Source organism: Nicotiana sylvestris, chromosome 3, assembly GCF_000393655.2.
Source record: "Nicotiana sylvestris chromosome 3, ASM39365v2, whole genome shotgun sequence".
Classification (NCBI taxonomy): domain Eukaryota; kingdom Viridiplantae; phylum Streptophyta; class Magnoliopsida; order Solanales; family Solanaceae; genus Nicotiana; species Nicotiana sylvestris.
In genome coordinates, this window is record NC_091059.1 from 217766983 (window position 1) to 217786302 (window position 19320).

Genomic DNA, 19320 nt, shown 5'->3' on the forward strand with positions numbered 1-19320 from the left:
TTTTAGTGCCTAGTCAGATCATATAACAAATTTTCTTCCCAAGATTGTATGCATACATTTTTTTTTATTATCATAATAGTGATGTTCCAACTAAACCTATGCACGCATGTTGATTATTTTATAAGCTATATTAATCTCCCACCAGCATAGTTATCTCGTAATAGAACACATGATATATAAAAGTACTAGAATATCAGAGCACATAATGAGGGGTAAAGACTTAACTGAATATTTACACCAAATCATACTCATTTATTATGGTTAAGTGATAATCAAGGTGAAAATTATTTAATTAATTATAATTTAGTGACATTCTTATTTATGCATAATTGTGTTATGTATTGATTGATACGATATAAACCTTTGATGCGGGTAATTATTTACTCATATGATGAAAACCACGTGGTTTTCATATTCAAAAATTTAAATTCCCAGATTTCCGACCGATTCGGTAGGAAATTTTTTTAAAAAAATTACAATATTCAATAATTTTCGACGGATTCCGTCAGAAATCAAATACGAATAAAAAAATTTAATTTTTGATTATTAATTTTATTTGTATTACGACCGATTCAGTCGGTAAATTCCGACCACTTTAGTCAAAAACGTGAAATATTTGGTTGTCTGACCTTTTAAAATTTGCGACCACTTTGGTCGGAAATCACCGACAGAACCGACCAATTTCGGTCGGAAAGTAGTCGGAAATGCGTGATTTCCGATCGAATTCTGACCGTTTTAGCCGTCGAAAATCTGCCATTTTCTAGTAGTGCACACTCGGTCCACATTCTTGTTTGTTCCAATTCAAACAAAAATAGGGGGTAAAAGGTCACCCGTAAAGTTCATAGTGTATAACTGATTTATCCGGACTAATTTAGGGTGCAATTTATGTATTTTCCTAAAAATCTTTCTTCATTTGAAGGTCAGCGCGTCAGCCGCCCTTTTAAGTTGATTCAACAGAGATATTAGTCTAAGGTTTGAAGGGGGGAGCAAAAGTAGAAAATGCGAAATTGGAAAGAAATTAAACTGGTCATTAAGTTCTAGAACTAAACAAATACAATTCCATAGTTATCACATAACATGAACCAGTGCACAAATGGTCAATTTGGGCGGCTTTTTATATATATGGCCATTTCTAAAAGTTCTGGTCCATGAAATTCCAAACCCTCCTCCCTCTTCTTTCCACCAAAAAAAACAATACTATAACTATAGTACACCCACAATAAACACACCATTTTAATATTTAATAATCAAAACACTAAACTACTACAAAAGCAATAGTATTAAATTATTCTAGCGTACGTGCATTTGTCTTAAAAAGTTTGGTTTGGTCCATCTGCAGGCTCTCTGAAATTCAACTACATTTTCCTCATGTTTATTCCTCCTCCCTTAGATATTGTCTCTGAACTACCAAAACCCTTAAAAATTATTTTTGCACAAATTTCTAAACCCCTGACATAACAAGAATTCATCTGTCAACTCTGTGATACAAAAAAGAAAGTACAGAGAAGAGAAATACTGAGTGGAAGAAAACAAGATTGAGTTATATTGATCATGTCAGAAGAGGAATCTGATATTCTTCTTCGTCTTGCATTATTCCACTTCTTGCTACTGATTACTACAGGTTTGTATTCCTTTTAAATCCTTAACTCAGAGCCAGAAAAATTTTCTACTGTTACATCTATGAAAGCAAATATTTTCTATCATAGGCTAATTAAATTAACACGGAGTACTAATAAAAATTATCAAAGATTCTTGCATGTTTAAAATGGTACTACTTATTTTTATAGTAAAATACTAACGTTTCTATTTTTTCTGTTTGTGAATTATAGGAAGGCTAGTTAGTGGAAATTCACTCGAAACAGACAAGCGAGTGTTGCTGAGTTTCAAGTCATTTCTTGAGGAACAAAATCCAATTAATAAAGGATACAAACACACAGAATGGAGTCCAATAGACTCGTCTCCTTGCAATTGGCCTGGAATTGTTTGCGATAATGGAATCAATCGTGTAACTGAAATTCACCTCTCTAACAACAATTTGTCTGGGAAGTTTTTTGATAACTTCTCGGCCATGACAGCGTTGACTTATATTGACCTGTCGACGAATACAATTGGAGGAGCCATTCCTGCAGACTTAGGCCAGTGTCAAAATCTGATATTCTTGAATTTGTCACACAATATTATAGATGGGGAGCTTAATTTGACTGGGTTGAACAAGTTGCAAGTTCTTGATTTGACCATGAATAGGTTTCATGGGGACATCAAGTTAACTTTCCCGGGGATTTGTGACAGTTTGGTGGTTGCAAATATTTCTAATAACAATTTCACTGGTGAGATTGGAAGTACCTTTGATCAGTGCTGGAATCTCAAGTATCTTGATTTGAGCTATAATAACTTGACTGGGGAATTGTCACTTGGTTTTGATAAGCTTATGGAGTTTTCGGTATCTAATAACAAGTTCACTGGCTCTCTGCCTGATTCATTTTTCACTCCAAACTGCAGTTTGCAGGCCTTGGATTTATCAGAAAACGGATTCGTTGGAGGATTGTTGAAAGAGATATTGAATTGTAAAAACTTGGTAGAGTTGAATTTGTTTGGAAATAACTTTTCAGGTCCAATTCCAAGGGAAATTGGATCAGTTATTAATCTTCAGGCACTTTACTTGGGAAGTAACAATTTTTCAAGGGATATTCCAGAGACTCTATTAGGCCTAAGCAACTTGGTATTTCTTGATCTTAGTAGAAACAACTTTAGAGGAGAAATACAAGAAATTTTCGGGCGATTTACACAGGTAAAGTTTCTACTGTTGCATGGTAACTTTTATACTGGAGGCATAGTTTCCTCTGGAATTCCCAACTTAGTGAACCTTTCTCGGTTGGATTTGAGTGATAACCAGTTCTCTGGTCCATTACCAGTTGAACTTTCCAAGATGGAAGGTTTAAAGTTTCTGATTCTTGCATACAACCAGTTTAATGGAAGTATACCGTCAGAATACGGGGATTTTCCAACGCTTCAGGCAGTTGATCTTTCCTCTAACAAGTTAACTGGCGCGATACCTCCTGGTTTGGGAAAGCTAAACTCACTTTTGTGGTTGATGCTTGCTAACAATTCACTGGTCGGTGGAATACCACCCGAGTTGGGAAATTGCAGTAGCTTACTGTGGCTGAATCTTGCAAATAATCAACTTTCAGGGCCAATACCTCCTCAGTTAGCAAGAATTGGCTCAAATCCTATGCCTACTTTCTTGTTGAATAGGAAAAAGGATAAGGTCACTGCTGGCTCGGGGGAGTGCTTCGCTATGAGGAGGTGGATACCAGCTGATTATCCTCCATTTAGCTTTGTATATCCTCTTCTTACAAGGAAGAATTGTAGAAGCTTATGGGATAAATTGCTTAAAGGGTATGGTTTATTTCCAGTGTGTGAGCCTGGTAGTAATGTTCGTTCGAATCAGATATCAGGTTATCTTCAACTCAGTAAGAACAAATTTTCTGGTGGGATTCCTTCTGAAATTGGCAGTATGCAGAATTTCAGTATGCTTCATTTGGGCGTAAATGAATTCTCTGGCACACTTCCTCCAGAGATCGGAAAAATGCAACTAGTAGTGCTTAATGTGTCACAGAACAGAATTTCTGGTGAAATTCCAAGTCAGATTGGATACATTAAGTGCTTGCAGATTCTTGATTTATCCTATAACAATTTCTCTGGTCTATTCCCGGCTAGCTTTAGTAACTTGACTGACCTGAGCAAGTTCAACGTCTCGTACAACCCATACATCTATGGCTCTATACCAGAAAGTGGGCAATTCGCCACATTTGAGAAGTCATCATATCTTGGCGATCCATTGCTTCGCCTCCCACCTTTCATTGACAACTCTACCAATAATGCAATAAACAAGGGTGGAAGTTTCAAAAGGACCACAAAGGTAGGTGCAATCTTGGTATTCTTGGCTCTGGTACTGGCTTTCCTAGTTTGTGGAGTCATGACGCTCATTGTCTGTCTCATCCTAAAATCACCGATAGATACACCAGGATACCTACTGGAGGATTCAAAGGGCCGACATGATCTCCCATCAAGTTCAGGTGCATCCTCACCATGGTTGTGTAATGATGTTAAGGTTATCCGTTTGGATACAACAAGCTTCACATATTCTGATATATTGAAGGCCACAGGTAGATTCTCGAATGATAGAATTATAGGGAAGGGAGGATTCGGGACAGTATATCGCGGAATCTTGCCTGATGGAAGGGAAGTGGCAGTGAAAAAGCTACAAAGGGAGGGATTTGAAGGGGAAAGAGAGTTCAGAGCTGAAATGGAGGTACTAAGTGGAAATGACTTTGGTTGGCATCCGAACCTTGTAACTCTTTATGGATGGTGCCTAAATGGATCAGAGAAATTGTTAGTCTATGAATACATGGAAGGTGGAAGCTTAGATGACATTATCACAGATAGAACCAAGTTCACATGGAAGAGAAGAATTAATGTGGCGATTGATGTAGCGCGTGCTTTACTCTTCTTACACCACGAGTGCTACCCTTGTATTGTTCATAGAGATGTCAAGGCTAGCAATGTGCTACTAGACAAAGACGGTAGGGCAAGAGTCACGGATTTTGGCCTCGCTAGGGTCATGGATGCTGGAGATAGTCATATTAGCACAATGGTTGCTGGCACAGTCGGGTACGTCGCACCAGAATATGGACAGACGTGGCAGGCTACAACAAAAGGCGACGTTTACAGTTATGGAGTGCTGGCAATGGAGTTAGCCACTGGACGGCGTGCTGTAGATGGAGGCGAGGAATGTTTAGTTGAATGGGCGAGACGAGTGATGGGAGACGGAAGGCAAGGATTTACTAGAACCATGATACCAGTTGCTCTTTTGGTATCTGGACTAGCAGAAGGAGCAGAGGAGTTGAGTGGATTGCTTAGGATAGGAATAAGGTGCACTGCTGATAATCCTCATGCTAGACCTAACATGAAGGAAGTATTGGATATGTTGATTACTATTTCTCGAAGCCAAAGATCAGGATCTAGTCGTAGCACTTCTCCTTCATTTTGATGAACTTTTTTGTTTCAACTTACAGCAAAAGTGTCAATAGTTTTACACATTTGTAACATACATAGCACATTCTTCTTGTATACAGTTCTTTTACATTCTTTATTCTGTCACTCTGGTTGTTAAGATCCCATAATTTTTGTGAAGATTATAGAGTTGGAATGTGAATAACTTTTCAAAGGTTTCCTATGGAAAGTTTAAACTTCGCTGGCTTTGGGAGCCTCACATAATATTTTGCTTTAGAGTTTAAGTTTTGTGCATTGATATTAGTAAGAATTTTTATACTAACGGTTTTAAGTTGATTTACAATAACAAGTAACTCTGCATATAATACAGTAATCAGTAAAATAAGTAATAACTTGTTATAACCGATTAAATCCAATTAAATTGTACTTGTAGTGTAAAAGTTCTTTACAGGGTCGATATATAAAAACTCAAATTCTAATGAGGGATGATGATTTTGGACTTGAGCGTGTGTTCGGATCGAGTTTCGGGTCATCCGGGAGCGTTTCGGTGCTCAAATTGAAAGTTGACACCTTGAAGGTTTTAGAGTTTCTTAAATTTGGTTGAAGTAGACTTTGGTGTTAACGATGTCCGTTTGGGATTCGAGCCTAAGAATAGGTTCGTATTGTGATATGTGTTGTGCATAAAATTTGGCGTTGTCCAAGCATGATTCGTCGCGTTCGGAGCTAGTTAAGGAAGTTTGAAGTTCAAAAGTTGATTAATTTGGTTTTAGGGTGCGATTCTTAGTTTCAATGTTATTTTATGTGTTCCGAGGCTTCGAGCAGGTCCGGATTATGGTTATGGACTTATTGGTGCAATTGGACGGGGTCGCGGGTAGCTCGGGTGTGTTTTGGACCACCTGGAGTTAAGTCCAAATTGCAAAAATTGCTGGTGTTGGTTTCCTTCTTCGCGAACGCAGAGGATGTCTTGCATTCGCGGTGAAGAATTTGGTCTGGGGGAGATTCTGTGCTTCACAGGATTAGGTTGTTTTCCAAGAACCTAATGTGTGATGATCACAGTTTCAAAATAGTTCAGAAACCAAGTGTAAGATTCAGTAATGATGGATTAGTTCCTTCTGGAAATGATTATGGGGATGATTATCAACATTAGTATTATCTATTGCGCTGAATCTGTTGTCAGGTGGTCAAATCTTCTAATTGCCATTCTATCTTGTTGTTATTGTCCCGTTATACACTTATCACTTAATCATGGTTATCTGATATACTTTTTACCTTAATTTGTGACTTCTAAAGTTAAATTGTCTTATTTGATGTTAATGTATGGGTCAAAATTTGACTACACGTGGGTTGGTGCTAGAAGGAATGGTAAGAGGTCGTCTAAGCCGTGGTCGTACTCACTAAGTGTAATAACAACGAGCACCTCGGCTACCACCGAGACCAAACCGTCAAAAAGCTTGTATGGCAGAGTAAATGTCGTGATACTTGAGGGAGGCGGCGTGAAGTACAATCAATGGATAAAGGCATTCTGGTTAAGGACCGTTGGATAAAAAGAATTTCTAATAATATATATATATATATATATGAGGTAAAAAGACATGAAAGGGGGCTTTTTTCCTCCCCCGGAAGGGAAAGAAGAGAGGAAAACCATGAAAGGGTTTAGATAGGGAAGACAAATCTATATATTCGTGTTTGCTGAATCAATAAAGTTAGATCTCGTCCTCATCTATGACATTTCATCTTTTCTGTCTTAATCGCTACATCATGGGATAACATGTCAAGAATGTAAGCTTTTCATTCGCATTTGATATCTTATGAAGTTTATCAACTTGATTATCTTTTATTTTCTTATTTGACGTGTTTAGATCTAGAGTTAATTATTCTTGGCTAAAATTTATCCTCTGTTTTCTTCATTAATTAGTTTAACGAAAGGTTTAACACTTTTTGATCAAACAGTTAAGTGTTAGTATTACATCAAGTTTACATAATTATTGCCACACATATAGTAAATGTTACTAACAAATTTTTTGCACAAGATTAACCAATGAGGTCAAATCATGGAATAATCACCGCTTAAAGTTGATCTAGAAGGTTAAGAGGGAATGGCACTAACTGACTACTGAAATGCAGCGGATGCATTGACTTTTCTTATCTACAAACCGTGTTTAAAAATCAAGAAAATTAAGTCTTTATTTTACTTTTCAAAATTTACAATTTTCCCAAGGTAAATTTCCAAGACCTATCACCTAGTTTATGTGCTACTTCTTAATTAATATTTATTTATTTTGTTTAGGTTAGTTAATTTCTTTATTTCATTTTTAAAATCATTTTCGTTTTTCTTTTTTGAAATAAAAAGTGTATTTATTCATTAAAATTCGAACAATATTATTGAAAAATATATAATAAAATTTAAAAAAAATATTTTCAAGAGTAATAAAATATATATCTTCTATTATATTACAAAAAAATTAGCACACAAAAATATTAAACAAGTAATATGCTAATAATCTATCTATATACTATTAAAAGCCAAAGAAAAAGGCACCACATTAGTCCAAGTGATAGCCTAGAAAAAAGACACATGGCATAATTAGGTAATAACAAAGAAATTAGTTATTGACAATTAACTACCTAAATTAACTACTCAAACATGGGTGAGGATTGATTTAGGTTAGTTGATTTCTTTATTTCATTTTTAAAAATTATTTTCTTTTTTCTTTTTTGAAATAAAAAGTGTATTTATTTATTAAAATTCAAACAATATTATTGAGAAAAATATAATAAAATTTAAAATAAAAAAATATTTTCAAAAGTAATAAAATATTTATCTTCTATTTTATTCCAAAAAATTTAGCAGACAAAAATATTAAACAAGTAATATGCTAATAATTTCTATTAACAATATAATTATACTAAACATTGGATAATGTGATAAACAAAAATACAAAACAAAAAAGTTATTTGATGACTATATAAGTCCCTTTAATTTAATCGAGAATTTGTTCATTAAAATTCAGACAATATTTTTGAGTACCATAGAATAAAATTTAAAATAAAAATTATTTCAAGAGTAATTAAATATATATCTTTTATTATATTACAAATACAAAGTAGCAAAGAAAAATATTAAATAAAGTAATATGCTAATAAAAATTTCTATTAACAATGTAATAATACTAAATATTAGATGATATAATAAAGAAAAATATATAACAAAAAAGTTATTCGTTGCGCTGCCTGTATAAGTTCCTTTAGTTTAATAGAGATTTTATTCATTTAAATTTAGATAATATTATTAAGAACACCATAATAAAATTTAAAATAAAAAAATATTTCAACAGTAATAAATTATATATCTTCTCATATATTATAAAACGAAAGCGAGTAGACAAAAATAGCAGACAAAGTAATATATTAATCAAAATTTCTATTAACAATGTAATAATACTAAATATTGGCTAATATAATAAAGAAAAATATGGAAAAAAAAAAGTTATTCATTGACTGTATAAGTACCTTTGATTTAATACAGATTTCATTATTATGTATATCGTATTGACAAACAAGATGACAATTGAAATTTATTAAAGCAATACGATCTAATATGATCAAACAAGCCCGGTCATTTTTTAAATATTGACTGTTGATAACTAGGGATTTTGACGCATTTTATACTCCTTCTTGCTTACGCTTTGATTATGAATTCATACAAAATAGTCCCAAAAGGCTCATAAGTTGTGATTGATTGCAGGTTTGATCAACAAAGTGACAAGATGTCAAAAATCAGCTCAAAAGGAGTGAAACTTGCACAAGTACCAAAGACAAGACAAATTCAGGAAAAAACAGGCCTAGTGTGGCCGCACTACACTTTGTGCGGTCCGCACTAGGGAGATTCAGAGAGCTGGTATTTCAGGCATTAAGGTAGTGCGGCCACAGAAGATTTTGTGTGGTCCGCACTGAAGGCAATGCGGCCGCACTACCATTCTGTGCGGTCCACAGAGCCAAGGTTCAGAGAGGGTGAAGTTGGAGCTTTCAAGCCTGTGCGGACCGCACTAGAAGCCTCCGCGGCCGCAGTCCATTCTGTGTGGTCCGCGGAGTCTGAGTTCAGAGAGTCAAGTTTTCATGTTGAAGAGCCTAGTGCGGCCGCACACCATTTTGTGCGGTCCGCACTAACCCCGCAGGGGCATTTTTGTCCAGATTTTTCAGCTTAGTATAAATAGATTTTTTTTCCATTTTTAGGGTATCAATATTGTAATACAGTAGCTGCGCTCGTGAGACGACTCTTCTTAGCTATTTTGGACATTTTTACTTAGTTTTCATCATTGAATCTTTGTATTTAACTTAGCAATTAATTAATATGTGTTTATCTTCATCTATTTCTCTGTTTTTCTCTTCAAGTATGAGTAGCTTGACCCATTAGCTAGGGTTGTGGCTCAACCCTAGTGTGGGCAATTGATGGGTGTTGCAATTTAGGGTTAGATTGACTATGAGTGTTTGTTATTTAGGTCAATTTCATGGTTTAATTACTGAATTAGTGGTTGCAAACACTAGTTTGTGCTAAGTTGACTTGGGCTCTTCTTGAGAAAGAGAGTCTAAGTCTCCGAAATTGATCCAACAAGGAATTGGGATGGACCCAAGAGAATTGATAGTCCCAATTAAAGGGTTAAACCTCAAGAGAGTAATACCTGATTTGAACTCTAAGTTGCTTGAGTAAATCTGCATACCCATTGGTCTTGAGAAAGTCAATTGGGCAAAATCACTTGAACCACCGAGAGGTGTAGAGTGGGTAGAGTAGTGCAACGGTTATATCATACTCCCCAATCATGTCAATAGAGCCTTAGTTTCAAGTACCCGTCAATTGACCACCTAGGTGGATGCCACTACCCTAGTGCTTTTAGAATATTTGATCAACTCGTAGCATTTAACTCTTAGCTTAATTTACAATTTGTAGTTTGTTAAAAGTAGAATTATAAAAGAAAACCCCAAAAATTATGAGAAGTGCAATTTGGAACGCTACGCAATCCTAGGCTAAATAGACACTCAATTCCAATCTTAGCTCTCTGTGGATATCGATTCCGACCCAAAATCGGGTAAAAATTATTGCGACCCTCTCTCGCTACTTATTAGTGGTGCGGAGTTGGCTGCGATCATAGCGCATTGCGCGGGTACGACTACTAGTTCAATTTTAAACCAGAAAAAAGAGCCAGGAGGAGGAAGGTTTGAGGAGATAACGTGGCACTCCCCCAATGCTCGCACGGATTCGTGCAAAGTGCACACAGTTAGTGCCTGACCATTTAGTTGAGTTTAATGCCGTTTGATAATTAATCTCAACTTTGCTCCTCTACCGTCGGATTCAGTCTCTTACAACACTCCATTGGTTTCCATTGCTATAGAAACAACAAAGCTAAAAACCAAAAACTGAAAACAGAAACTCTGAATCTCAACCGGGCGAAGAAGGCACATTGATCTTTCAGTCTGTTGATTGTTACTCTATCGGTTATACATTAACCCCTACAGTTTCCTTTATGTTTATAAATTTATCCAATTGAACTCTATTTACTGAAACTTTTAAGTATTAATCAAATCCTTTAACAGTTGCATCTATTTCTATTTGACAGTATAAAGATGCTGCATTTATTGGACTTTTTTTGTTTACGGTTAGCTTCATATTTGCTTAACAAGTAATTAGGCATGATAAAATTGATTGCAGGAAGTTGACATAAATGGCTGAAGATAAGGGAGCGCGTTCCCTGTCAGTAGAGTATGCAATTCAGCGTGAGTTAGCATTTAAACAGAAGATCGCAAATTTATTTGCAGATGATGAATGTCCACAGGATGTTTTGCCCTTAGAGGTTTGTTTCTATCTATCTTGTCCTATAAATTCATGCCATGTGTTTTTCATATAAGGTTTATGATATGCATTCAAATTTTATCTTCTTTATCCCACCCGACTCATATTTAATACGGATAAAAAACGAGTTAACTGACGCATAATATAGGTAACCATATTATCCATAACTTTGAACCCCCAATTTGAGGCTTTACAAATGTAAAAGTTAAACCCATTAGTTATACATTGGTTATCCATTTTCTAAATGGATAATATAGTTCTTATCCATATTTGACCCATTTTGCCACCCCTACCTCTAGATCCCCACCGTTTGGTATGTCTACAAGCTCATGAAATTTGAAATCAGAAAATTATTTCCTCTGTTATATTTGTTGGGAATAAACCCCCTACCAAAATAATATTCACGGTAATAAAAGCGGAATAATAATGTAGCACCGAGATACGGTAATTAACAAGAATAAAAAAGTAACAATGACACCAAGATTTTTACGTGGAAAACCCTTCTGAATAAGGGAAAACCCACGACCCCGAGAGGAGCAACTGATATTACTATAGTAAGGAATTTACACTTTGTAGGCCCGAGTAAAAATACTACAAAGACCACTACAATACTCAAAAGAAATAACCCTCTTTTGATATTTCACCTCACTACAATATCGCTCACACTCTCTATTTTCTTCACAGACTATTTTCTTATACTCTGTCTGTGAAACCTCGCTCTTTCTTTCTAGCTCTCAGATATATTTTCCTCTGAGATTGTGATAAAAGAATGAGAGCTTCGGCTCTCATTTTATAGGCAAAATATGCCTACCAACCTTGACCTTTCAACTTCTGCAACCTGTCATTTTTGACAGAAAAATGAGAAACGTGGGTTGCCTGCTTCTGCCAACTTTGAAAATGAAGAAAAAGGGAAGAAAACAACTTCCTTAAAATGTGGGCTGGACCCCACAGATCTCCCCCTCCAGTCTCATTCACCCAAAGAAGGTAACTTCGCAATTTCTAGTTTGAGTGTATGCGGACAAGTTCTTTGCATAGCTCAAACTTGTCTTTTGGTACCACTTTGGTCAGCATATCAGAAAGATTCTCACTTGTAGAAATCTTCAAGACTTTTAGAGATTCATTATCTACCATTTCTCGAATCCAATGATATCTCACATCAATGTGTTTGGTCCTTGCATGGTACATAGAGTTCTTGCTAAGGTCTATTGCACTTTGACTGTCACAATAGACGACATACTCCTTCTGATGCAATCCAAGCTCTTGAAGGAATCGCTTGAGCCATATCATCTCCTTGCCAGTTTCTGTAGCGGCAATGTACTCTGCTTCAGTTGTTGAAAGTGCAACGCACTTCTGCAACTTAGACTGCCATGATATAGCTCCCCCTGAAAATGTAAATAAATATCCAGTAGTAGATTTTCTGTTGTCAATGTCACCTGCCATATCAGCATCTGTATAGCCCTTCAAGATTGGATCAGATCCTCCAAAGCACAAACAATCTCCCGTGGTACCTCTCAGGTACCTGAGTATCCACTTGACTGCTTCCCAATGTTCCTTTCCAGGATTTTCAAGAAACCTGCTGACAACACCAACTGCGTGAGCAATATCAGGTCTAGTACATACCATTGCATACATCAAGCTTCCGACTGCTGAAGAATAAGGAACTTTAGCCATGTTCCCTTTCTCCTCCACTGTTGTAGGACACATCTTCTTACTCAACTTTAGATGACCAGCAAGAGGTGTGCTGACTGGCTTAGCATTCTTCATGTTGAAGCGTTCTAGTACACGTTCAATGTACTTCTCCTGAGATAGCCACAACTTTCTACTTGTTCTCTCTCGAACTATCTTCATCCCTAGAATTTGTTGTGCTGGGCCCAAGTCCTTCATATCAAATGACTTGGACAGATCTCCTTTCAACTTTGCTATCAACCCCTTGTCTTTTCCTACAATTAACATGTCATCCACATACAACAACAATATAATAAAGTTATTCTCAGAAAATCTTTTGAAGTATACACATGGATCAGAATAGGTCTTTAGGTATGTTTGACTTTTCATGAATGAGTCAAACTTCATGTACCACTGCCTTGGTGCCTGCTTCAATCCATAAAGACTCTTATTCAATTTGCACACCATGTGTTTCTTTCCAGCTACTTCAAATCCTTCTGGCTGCTCCATATAAATCTCCTCTTCCAAATCTCCATGAAGAAATGCAGTTTTCACATCCAACTGCTCCACTTCAAGATCTAGGCTAGCTGCTAAGCTCAAAATTGTTCGAATAGAAGTCATTTTGACAACAGGTGAGAAAATTTCGTCAAAATCAATACCTTTCTTTTGTTCGAAGCCTTTAACCACCAATCGAGCTTTGTATCTGACCAGCTTGCCATTTCCATCTTTCTTGAGTTTAAAGACCCATTTGCATTTGAGTGGTCTTTTACCCTTTGGAAGTTCAACCAGCTTGTATGTGCCATTTTTCTGTAGAGATTCCATCTCTTCTTGCATAGCTTTCATCCACTGGTTCTTTTCTGGATGGGACAACACCTCCTTAAGACTTTCTGGCTCCCCCTCATCACTGATGAGGACATACTCTGTGGAAGGGTACCTGCATGACTCTACCCTTGGCCTCTCTGATCTCCTCAGAGGTTGAGGTTGTTCTTCTCCCTGAGTGGGGTGCTCCACTTCCTCGACACCTTCATCAAGTTGCTCCCCCTGCTCAATAACCTCACCAGGTTGCTTTCTGCACTTGTGGAATTGTTAGAAATAGAAGGAATAGTAACAAGGTTAGGAATTATACCATTCTTCGCCTTTTCTGACATATCAGCAGCAGTTCCAACTTCACTTTCTCGGAAGACTACATCTCTGCTTCTGATGATCTTTTTCTTTACAGGATCCCACAGTCTGTACCCGAACTCTTCATCTCCATATCCGATAAATATGCAGGGAACAGATTTATCATCCAGCTTTGTTCTCTGCTCTTTTGGTACATGTGCAAAAGCTCTGCAACCGAACACCTTCAGATGCGAGTAGGACACCTCCTTGTTGGTCCAAACTCTCTCTGGGATTTCAAACGCCAACGGAACTGATGGACTCCTATTGATCAGGTAACAGGCTGTCTGAACTGCTTCACCCCAGAATGACTTAGGCAGTTTAGCCATTCTGAGCATGCTTCTCACCTTCTCCACAATGGTGCGGTTCATCCTCTCGGCTACGCCATTGTGCTGTGGGGTTCCAGGAACTGTCTTTTCATGTCTGATCCCATGACTTGAACAATACTCTTCAAATTCCCTTGAAGTGTACTCACCTCCATTGTCACTTCGGAGACGCTTTAGCTTTCGACCCGTCTCCCTTTCTACTAGAGCATGAAACTTCTGGAAAACTTGAAACACCTGATCTTTGGTTTTCAAAATATAAACCCATAATTTTCGTGAAGCATCATCAATAAAAGTAACAAAATATTTGTTACCGCCCATTGATTCAATTTCCATTGGGCCGCAAACATCAGAATATACTAAATCAAGTATATTCAATTTTCTTTCAGACGATGTCTGAAATGAGACTCTATGCTGCTTACCAAATAAACAGTAGTCACAAGGTTTTACCGTTGTACCTTTGGCATAAGAAATGAGTTATTTCTTGGCAAGAATCTGCAATCCCTTCTCGCTCATATGACCCATTCTTTTGTGCCACAAATCTGCAGAAATCTCATCTTGTGCCGCGTTCAATTCACCTTGGCATATTTCTGCATTTGTCCTGTACAACGTGCCGCGAGCAACTCCCTTTGCAATCACCAATGATCCCTTAGTGAGTCTCCACTTTTGATTCGCAAAATAGTTCTCGTATCCATCTCGGTCTAAAGCAATTCCCGAGATCAAGTTCATCCGCAAATCAGGTACATGCCGCACATCCTTTAGAACCAATGTGCATCCGACATTTGTCTTGATACAAATGTCACCAATCCCCGCAATCTTTGAGTAACTTGTGTTACCCATTTTCACTGTGCCGAAATCACCTGCTACATATCTGCAAAAAAGATCTCTTACCGGTGTGGCATGGTGAGATGCCGCTGTGTCAACCACCCATTCCGACTCTGGACCTGACAGGTGCATGCATTCCTCTTCCTCATTTATAAAGAGGACAACATTATCATTATTTTGCACCATGGCGGCTGTGTTGTCGTCATTCTTCTGGCCACTGGTTTCACCTTTGCCCTTCCTTGGATTTGGGCAATCTCTTTTGAAGTGACCTGGTTGATTACAGTTGTAGCAATTTCTGACTCTTGATTTGGATCGGTTCTTTGACTTCCCACGAGCTCCGGATCTACCATAGTTGTTCGAACTCCTTTGATAACTCCTGCCTCTACCTTCTGTGATGAGAGCCTGTCCTTGATTTTCAGGCTTCTTTCTCATCTTCTCATTGAGTAGAAGAGCCGATGTGACATCTTTCAACTCAATAGTAGTCTTACCGTGCAGGATGGTTGTTGCCAAATTATCGTACGAAGATGGCAACGAGTTCAATAGCAAGATGGCTTTATCTTCTTCCTCGATTTTCACTCCGAGGTTGGCAAGCTGTGTGATTAGTCCGTTAAACACATTTAAATGTGACAAAAAATTCGTACCTTCACTCATGTGTAGGGCGTATAACTGCTTCTTCAGGTACAATTTATTTGTCAGCGTTTTGGACATGTATAGGCTTTCCAACCTTGTCCAAATTCCACGTGCAGTGTCTTCATCAATGATGTTATTTACCACATCATCTGATAAGTGCAACCTGATTGCACTAGCAGCTCTTTCATCCAAGTCAGCCCAATCCTCAGCTTTCATGGTATCAGGCTTTTTGGAATCAACATCTAGAACCTTGTGTAATCCTTGTTGGATGAGCAGATCTCTCATCCTTCTTTGCCATGTTGAGAAACCGTTATCTCCGTTGAATTTTGCTACCTCGTACTTTACTCCGGACATTTTTATTTTTCACCAAGTATAGTACTACCGACAGTGAATAGTATTTCAGTGAACGAGCAGAACCTGTGCTCTGATACCAGTTGTTGGGAATAAACCCCCTACCAAAATAATATTCACGGTAATAAAAGCGGAATAATAATGTAGCACCGAGATACGGTAATTAACAAGAATAAAAGAGTAACAATGACACCAAGATTTTTACGTGGAAATCCCTTCTGAATAAGGGAATAACCACGACCCCGAGAGGAGCAACTGATATTACTATAGTAAGGAATTTACACTTTGTAGGCCCGAGTAAAAATACTACAAAGACCACTACAATACTCAAAAGAAATAACCCTCTTTTGATATTTCACTTCACTACAATATCGCTCACACTCTCTATTTTCTTCACAGACTATTTTCTTATACCCTGTCTGTGAAACCTCGCTCTTTCTTTCTAGCTCTCAGATATATTTTCCTCTGAGATTGTGATAAAAGAATGAGAGCCGAAGCTCTCATTTTATAGGCAAAATATGCCTACCAACCTTGGCCTTTCAACTTCTGCAGCCTGTCATTTTTGACAGAAAAATGAGAAACGTGGGCTGCCTGCTTCTGCCAACTTTGAAAATGAAGAAGAAAGGAAGAAAACAACTTCCTTAAAATGTGGGCTGGACCCCACAATATTATCTTGAATTAAAAAGAAAAAAGAATCCATTTTAAGTTTGATCTTAGCTTCAGTTACTAAAAGCTACATTGTATCTTGGACAGCGATAATATTTGCAGTACTCCTTGTATCTTGTATGTTAGAAGGATCCTAGTAAGTAGTAAGACTTGATCATTGATATCTGGCACCTATAAACTACTGTAGTTTTTATTCACTGAATCCAAAGAATTAACTTTATATATATGATGATCTGTGTGTCAAAGATTCAAACCTTCTAATAGAACATGATCCTAAGTTTTAGGTAAAACGATGGAAAGCTTTGATTTCCAAGAAGAAAAGATCCGCTGATGGAATAGCAGATTGCAGTCCAACAACAACCTCTAAATGCGCCAAAGATTCGCAGGAAACATTGAATCCTTTGGAATACGATGGCGGTTTCTGTTCGTCTAAAGGTAATTTTTGTTCGTCTTTTCTTTACTAATAATTCTTTTCTCGTGTAAGTACACCTACAACCTACAAATATCGAAGCAATTGCTGCAGAATGTTACATTTATTTTCACACACTGTACAGTTTATTGCTGCTGTTTTAAGATTTTTCCTCCTTTCAGGTACCAACTTCAGGAGCAATTCAAATGTAAGTGCTAAGTGTCCCTTCCCTGATCCATTAACTTACTCGTCCTTGGCAACACTACCTGTAAACTATATTTTGTTTGCTCAATCCTGCGAATTAACTTCGTACCTCTAATGTTCTGTGTGTCAAATATTCAAATCTAACAGAATTCATCCAAGTTTTACTTAAGAAGACGGAAAGCTTTGATTTCCAAGAACCAAACAACTTCTTGTTACTCCAAAGTTTCACAGGAAGAATTGAAAATTTTAGAATCTGATGGTGAAAATAATACGAGAGGTAGTTTCTATTCCTATTTTTGTTTTACAAATACCAAAGCAATTGCTACTGAATGTCATGTTTCTCGGGCACATATTATACAGTTGTATTGCTGCTGTTACAAGATTTATCCTTTTGTCAGGTGCCATCTTCAACAGCAATTCAAACGTAAATGCTGAGAGTCCTTGCCTTGATCCATTAAACAAAAAGCCATCTCCAAATTCATCTTCTTTTCCAGGCGCTGGGGCTGGAGAAATTCTGACCACAAGTCATAGTGTAATGCCATTACCTGATGCATCAACCCCTTTACAAACCCCTAATGCAGTGCTATTGCCAAACCATTTCCCAAGTACGACAACATCGCGACCACGTCCATCATTAAGCTCTACATTTACTTACTCTGGTAGAAAGAAATATGCAGAGTCCAGCTACTCTGGCAGCCTGCCACCTCAGCAGCAGTACTACTGTAAAATCTGTAGAGTTCATTGCTCTGGGACTCTTTGTTTCGAGCAGCACTTGAGAGGGCGCATGCACAAGCTGAAACTCGGGGATTCAAGTGTCGAGGAAAGAAACAAGCAAGTAAGATGTGACTTGTGCAAAATTTTCTGTCAGGATGAAAGTTTATTAAAAATGCACCTTGAAGGTCAGAAACACAAGGCTAAGCTACTAGAACTCGAACATGGTGAGAAAATTAAAGATGAGAACAGCCAGCAATTCTGGTGCGAATTATGTCAAACTCCATGCATGAATAAAGAAATTTTCATATTACACCTTAACGGGAAAAAACACCGTAAACATATATGTGCTTGAGGAGCAGAAGAAGAAGAAAGCTGAGCCATTTACTCTTCCATGGCTAGTTTTGAATCCACTACAGAACAGGAAACAGTCACCACTCGGTCACTCACCAGGTTGAGAAGTGTCACAATTGTTAACATAAGAACTGTCTTTATATTCGTCTGTTTAGTCTTAATTTCATTTTACGATGTCTTGAACTCCTCAGGAGACAGTTGAATTCTTAGACGATTGAATAGCTATTTTTCAATAGCATCTCACGATATTCCAAATTAAGTTTATAAGGTGATCAAACATAAGAAGTGTCACATTTATTAAGTTTTATTGTCTTAATGTGATCAAATATTTAAGAGTTCTGTTTGTACTCGTTACTTAATCTGATTATGTATAAGTACTGATATAAGAATTTTAGGCTACTCTCTGTCCATTTTAGACATGCTTTGCAGCCAAATAGACCAACTAAGTTAACATGTATGACATATTTAAACAAAAGTTTTGCAGGAGAAAATGCATTTGCTAGCACCAATCAAAGCAACAATAAGAATAGATCATGATCAAAGTGAAAGGCAAACATGATCTTAGATGGTAAAGTTGTAACAACAAAAATGAAACACGTACAAGTCAAATTACCAACATTGAGGAACATTGCCTAAAGAAAGACAGAGACAGAAAGAATGAATGCATAATCTAACTCCTATTATAAGGTGCAAAATGATCTAATTAGTTAAGGAATTCTGTGACTATTTCGTTGCAATTTAAAATCTTAATCACTGGTAAGTTATAAACTTCAAAAGAAACTATATATAATGTCAAAGTATCATAAACCAGCAAAGCAACGTGTTTTTTAAGGAGACAAAAAGTTGTGGCAGCAAAGATGTACTTTCAAGTTAATGACTAATCGTTCAACATTCTTCGACTAATTCTTGCCACACAAGTTTTAACAATTTTTCAATAAGCGTCTCGAGTTATTAAACGAAGTTTCCTAGTACTTTGTCTTTTTGAAATACAGTGTATACATTTGATTGACACTATTCAATCTTAAGGGTAAATTTACCCTTCCACAAATTGTCTGTTTATTTTATAACACAAAGACAAGCATGTAACTGATTTAAATTATTGTGTTTTGCCGACTGGCCTCTTTCTCTTAAAATACTATTCCGCAATGAAAATTTGCTCGACATAA

The 19320-nt window shown here is 37.0% G+C and overlaps 2 protein-coding genes across 2 annotated transcripts; both read left to right on the forward strand.

Moving 5' to 3' along the window:
* Positions 1–1208: 1208 nt before the first annotated feature.
* Positions 1209–5160, forward strand: LOC104242535 (probable LRR receptor-like serine/threonine-protein kinase At1g74360). Its single transcript, XM_009797609.2, has 2 exons — positions 1209–1621; positions 1830–5160. The coding sequence occupies exons 1-2, from the start codon at positions 1552–1554 to the stop codon at positions 5048–5050; spliced, it is 3291 nt and encodes a 1096-aa protein (XP_009795911.1). The 5' UTR covers positions 1209–1551; the 3' UTR covers positions 5051–5160.
* A 5183-nt stretch (positions 5161–10343) lies between these two features.
* Positions 10344–18426, forward strand: LOC104242572 (uncharacterized). Its single transcript, XM_070168670.1, has 6 exons — positions 10344–10503; positions 10718–10859; positions 16761–16911; positions 17068–17093; positions 17237–17366; positions 17488–18426. Exons 2-6 carry the CDS (start codon positions 10731–10733, stop codon positions 18153–18155), a joined length of 1104 nt encoding a protein of 367 aa, XP_070024771.1. The 5' UTR covers positions 10344–10503; positions 10718–10730; the 3' UTR covers positions 18156–18426.
* The last annotated feature ends 894 nt before the right edge of the window (positions 18427–19320 follow it).

Coding starts and splice junctions, on each gene's coding strand:
- LOC104242535 (XM_009797609.2), top strand. CDS start 1,552: ATGTCAGAAGAGGAATCTGATATTCTTCTTCGTCTTGCATTATTCCAC. Junction 1,622..1,829: donor CTTGCTACTGATTACTACAG/GTTTGTATTCCT, acceptor TGTGAATTATAG/GAAGGCTAGTTAGTGGAAAT.
- LOC104242572 (XM_070168670.1), top strand. CDS start 10,731: ATGGCTGAAGATAAGGGAGCGCGTTCCCTGTCAGTAGAGTATGCAATT. Junction 10,860..16,760: donor AGGATGTTTTGCCCTTAGAG/GTTTGTTTCTAT, acceptor CCTAAGTTTTAG/GTAAAACGATGGAAAGCTTT. Junction 17,094..17,236: donor ACTTCAGGAGCAATTCAAAT/GTAAGTGCTAAG, acceptor CAAATCTAACAG/AATTCATCCAAGTTTTACTT.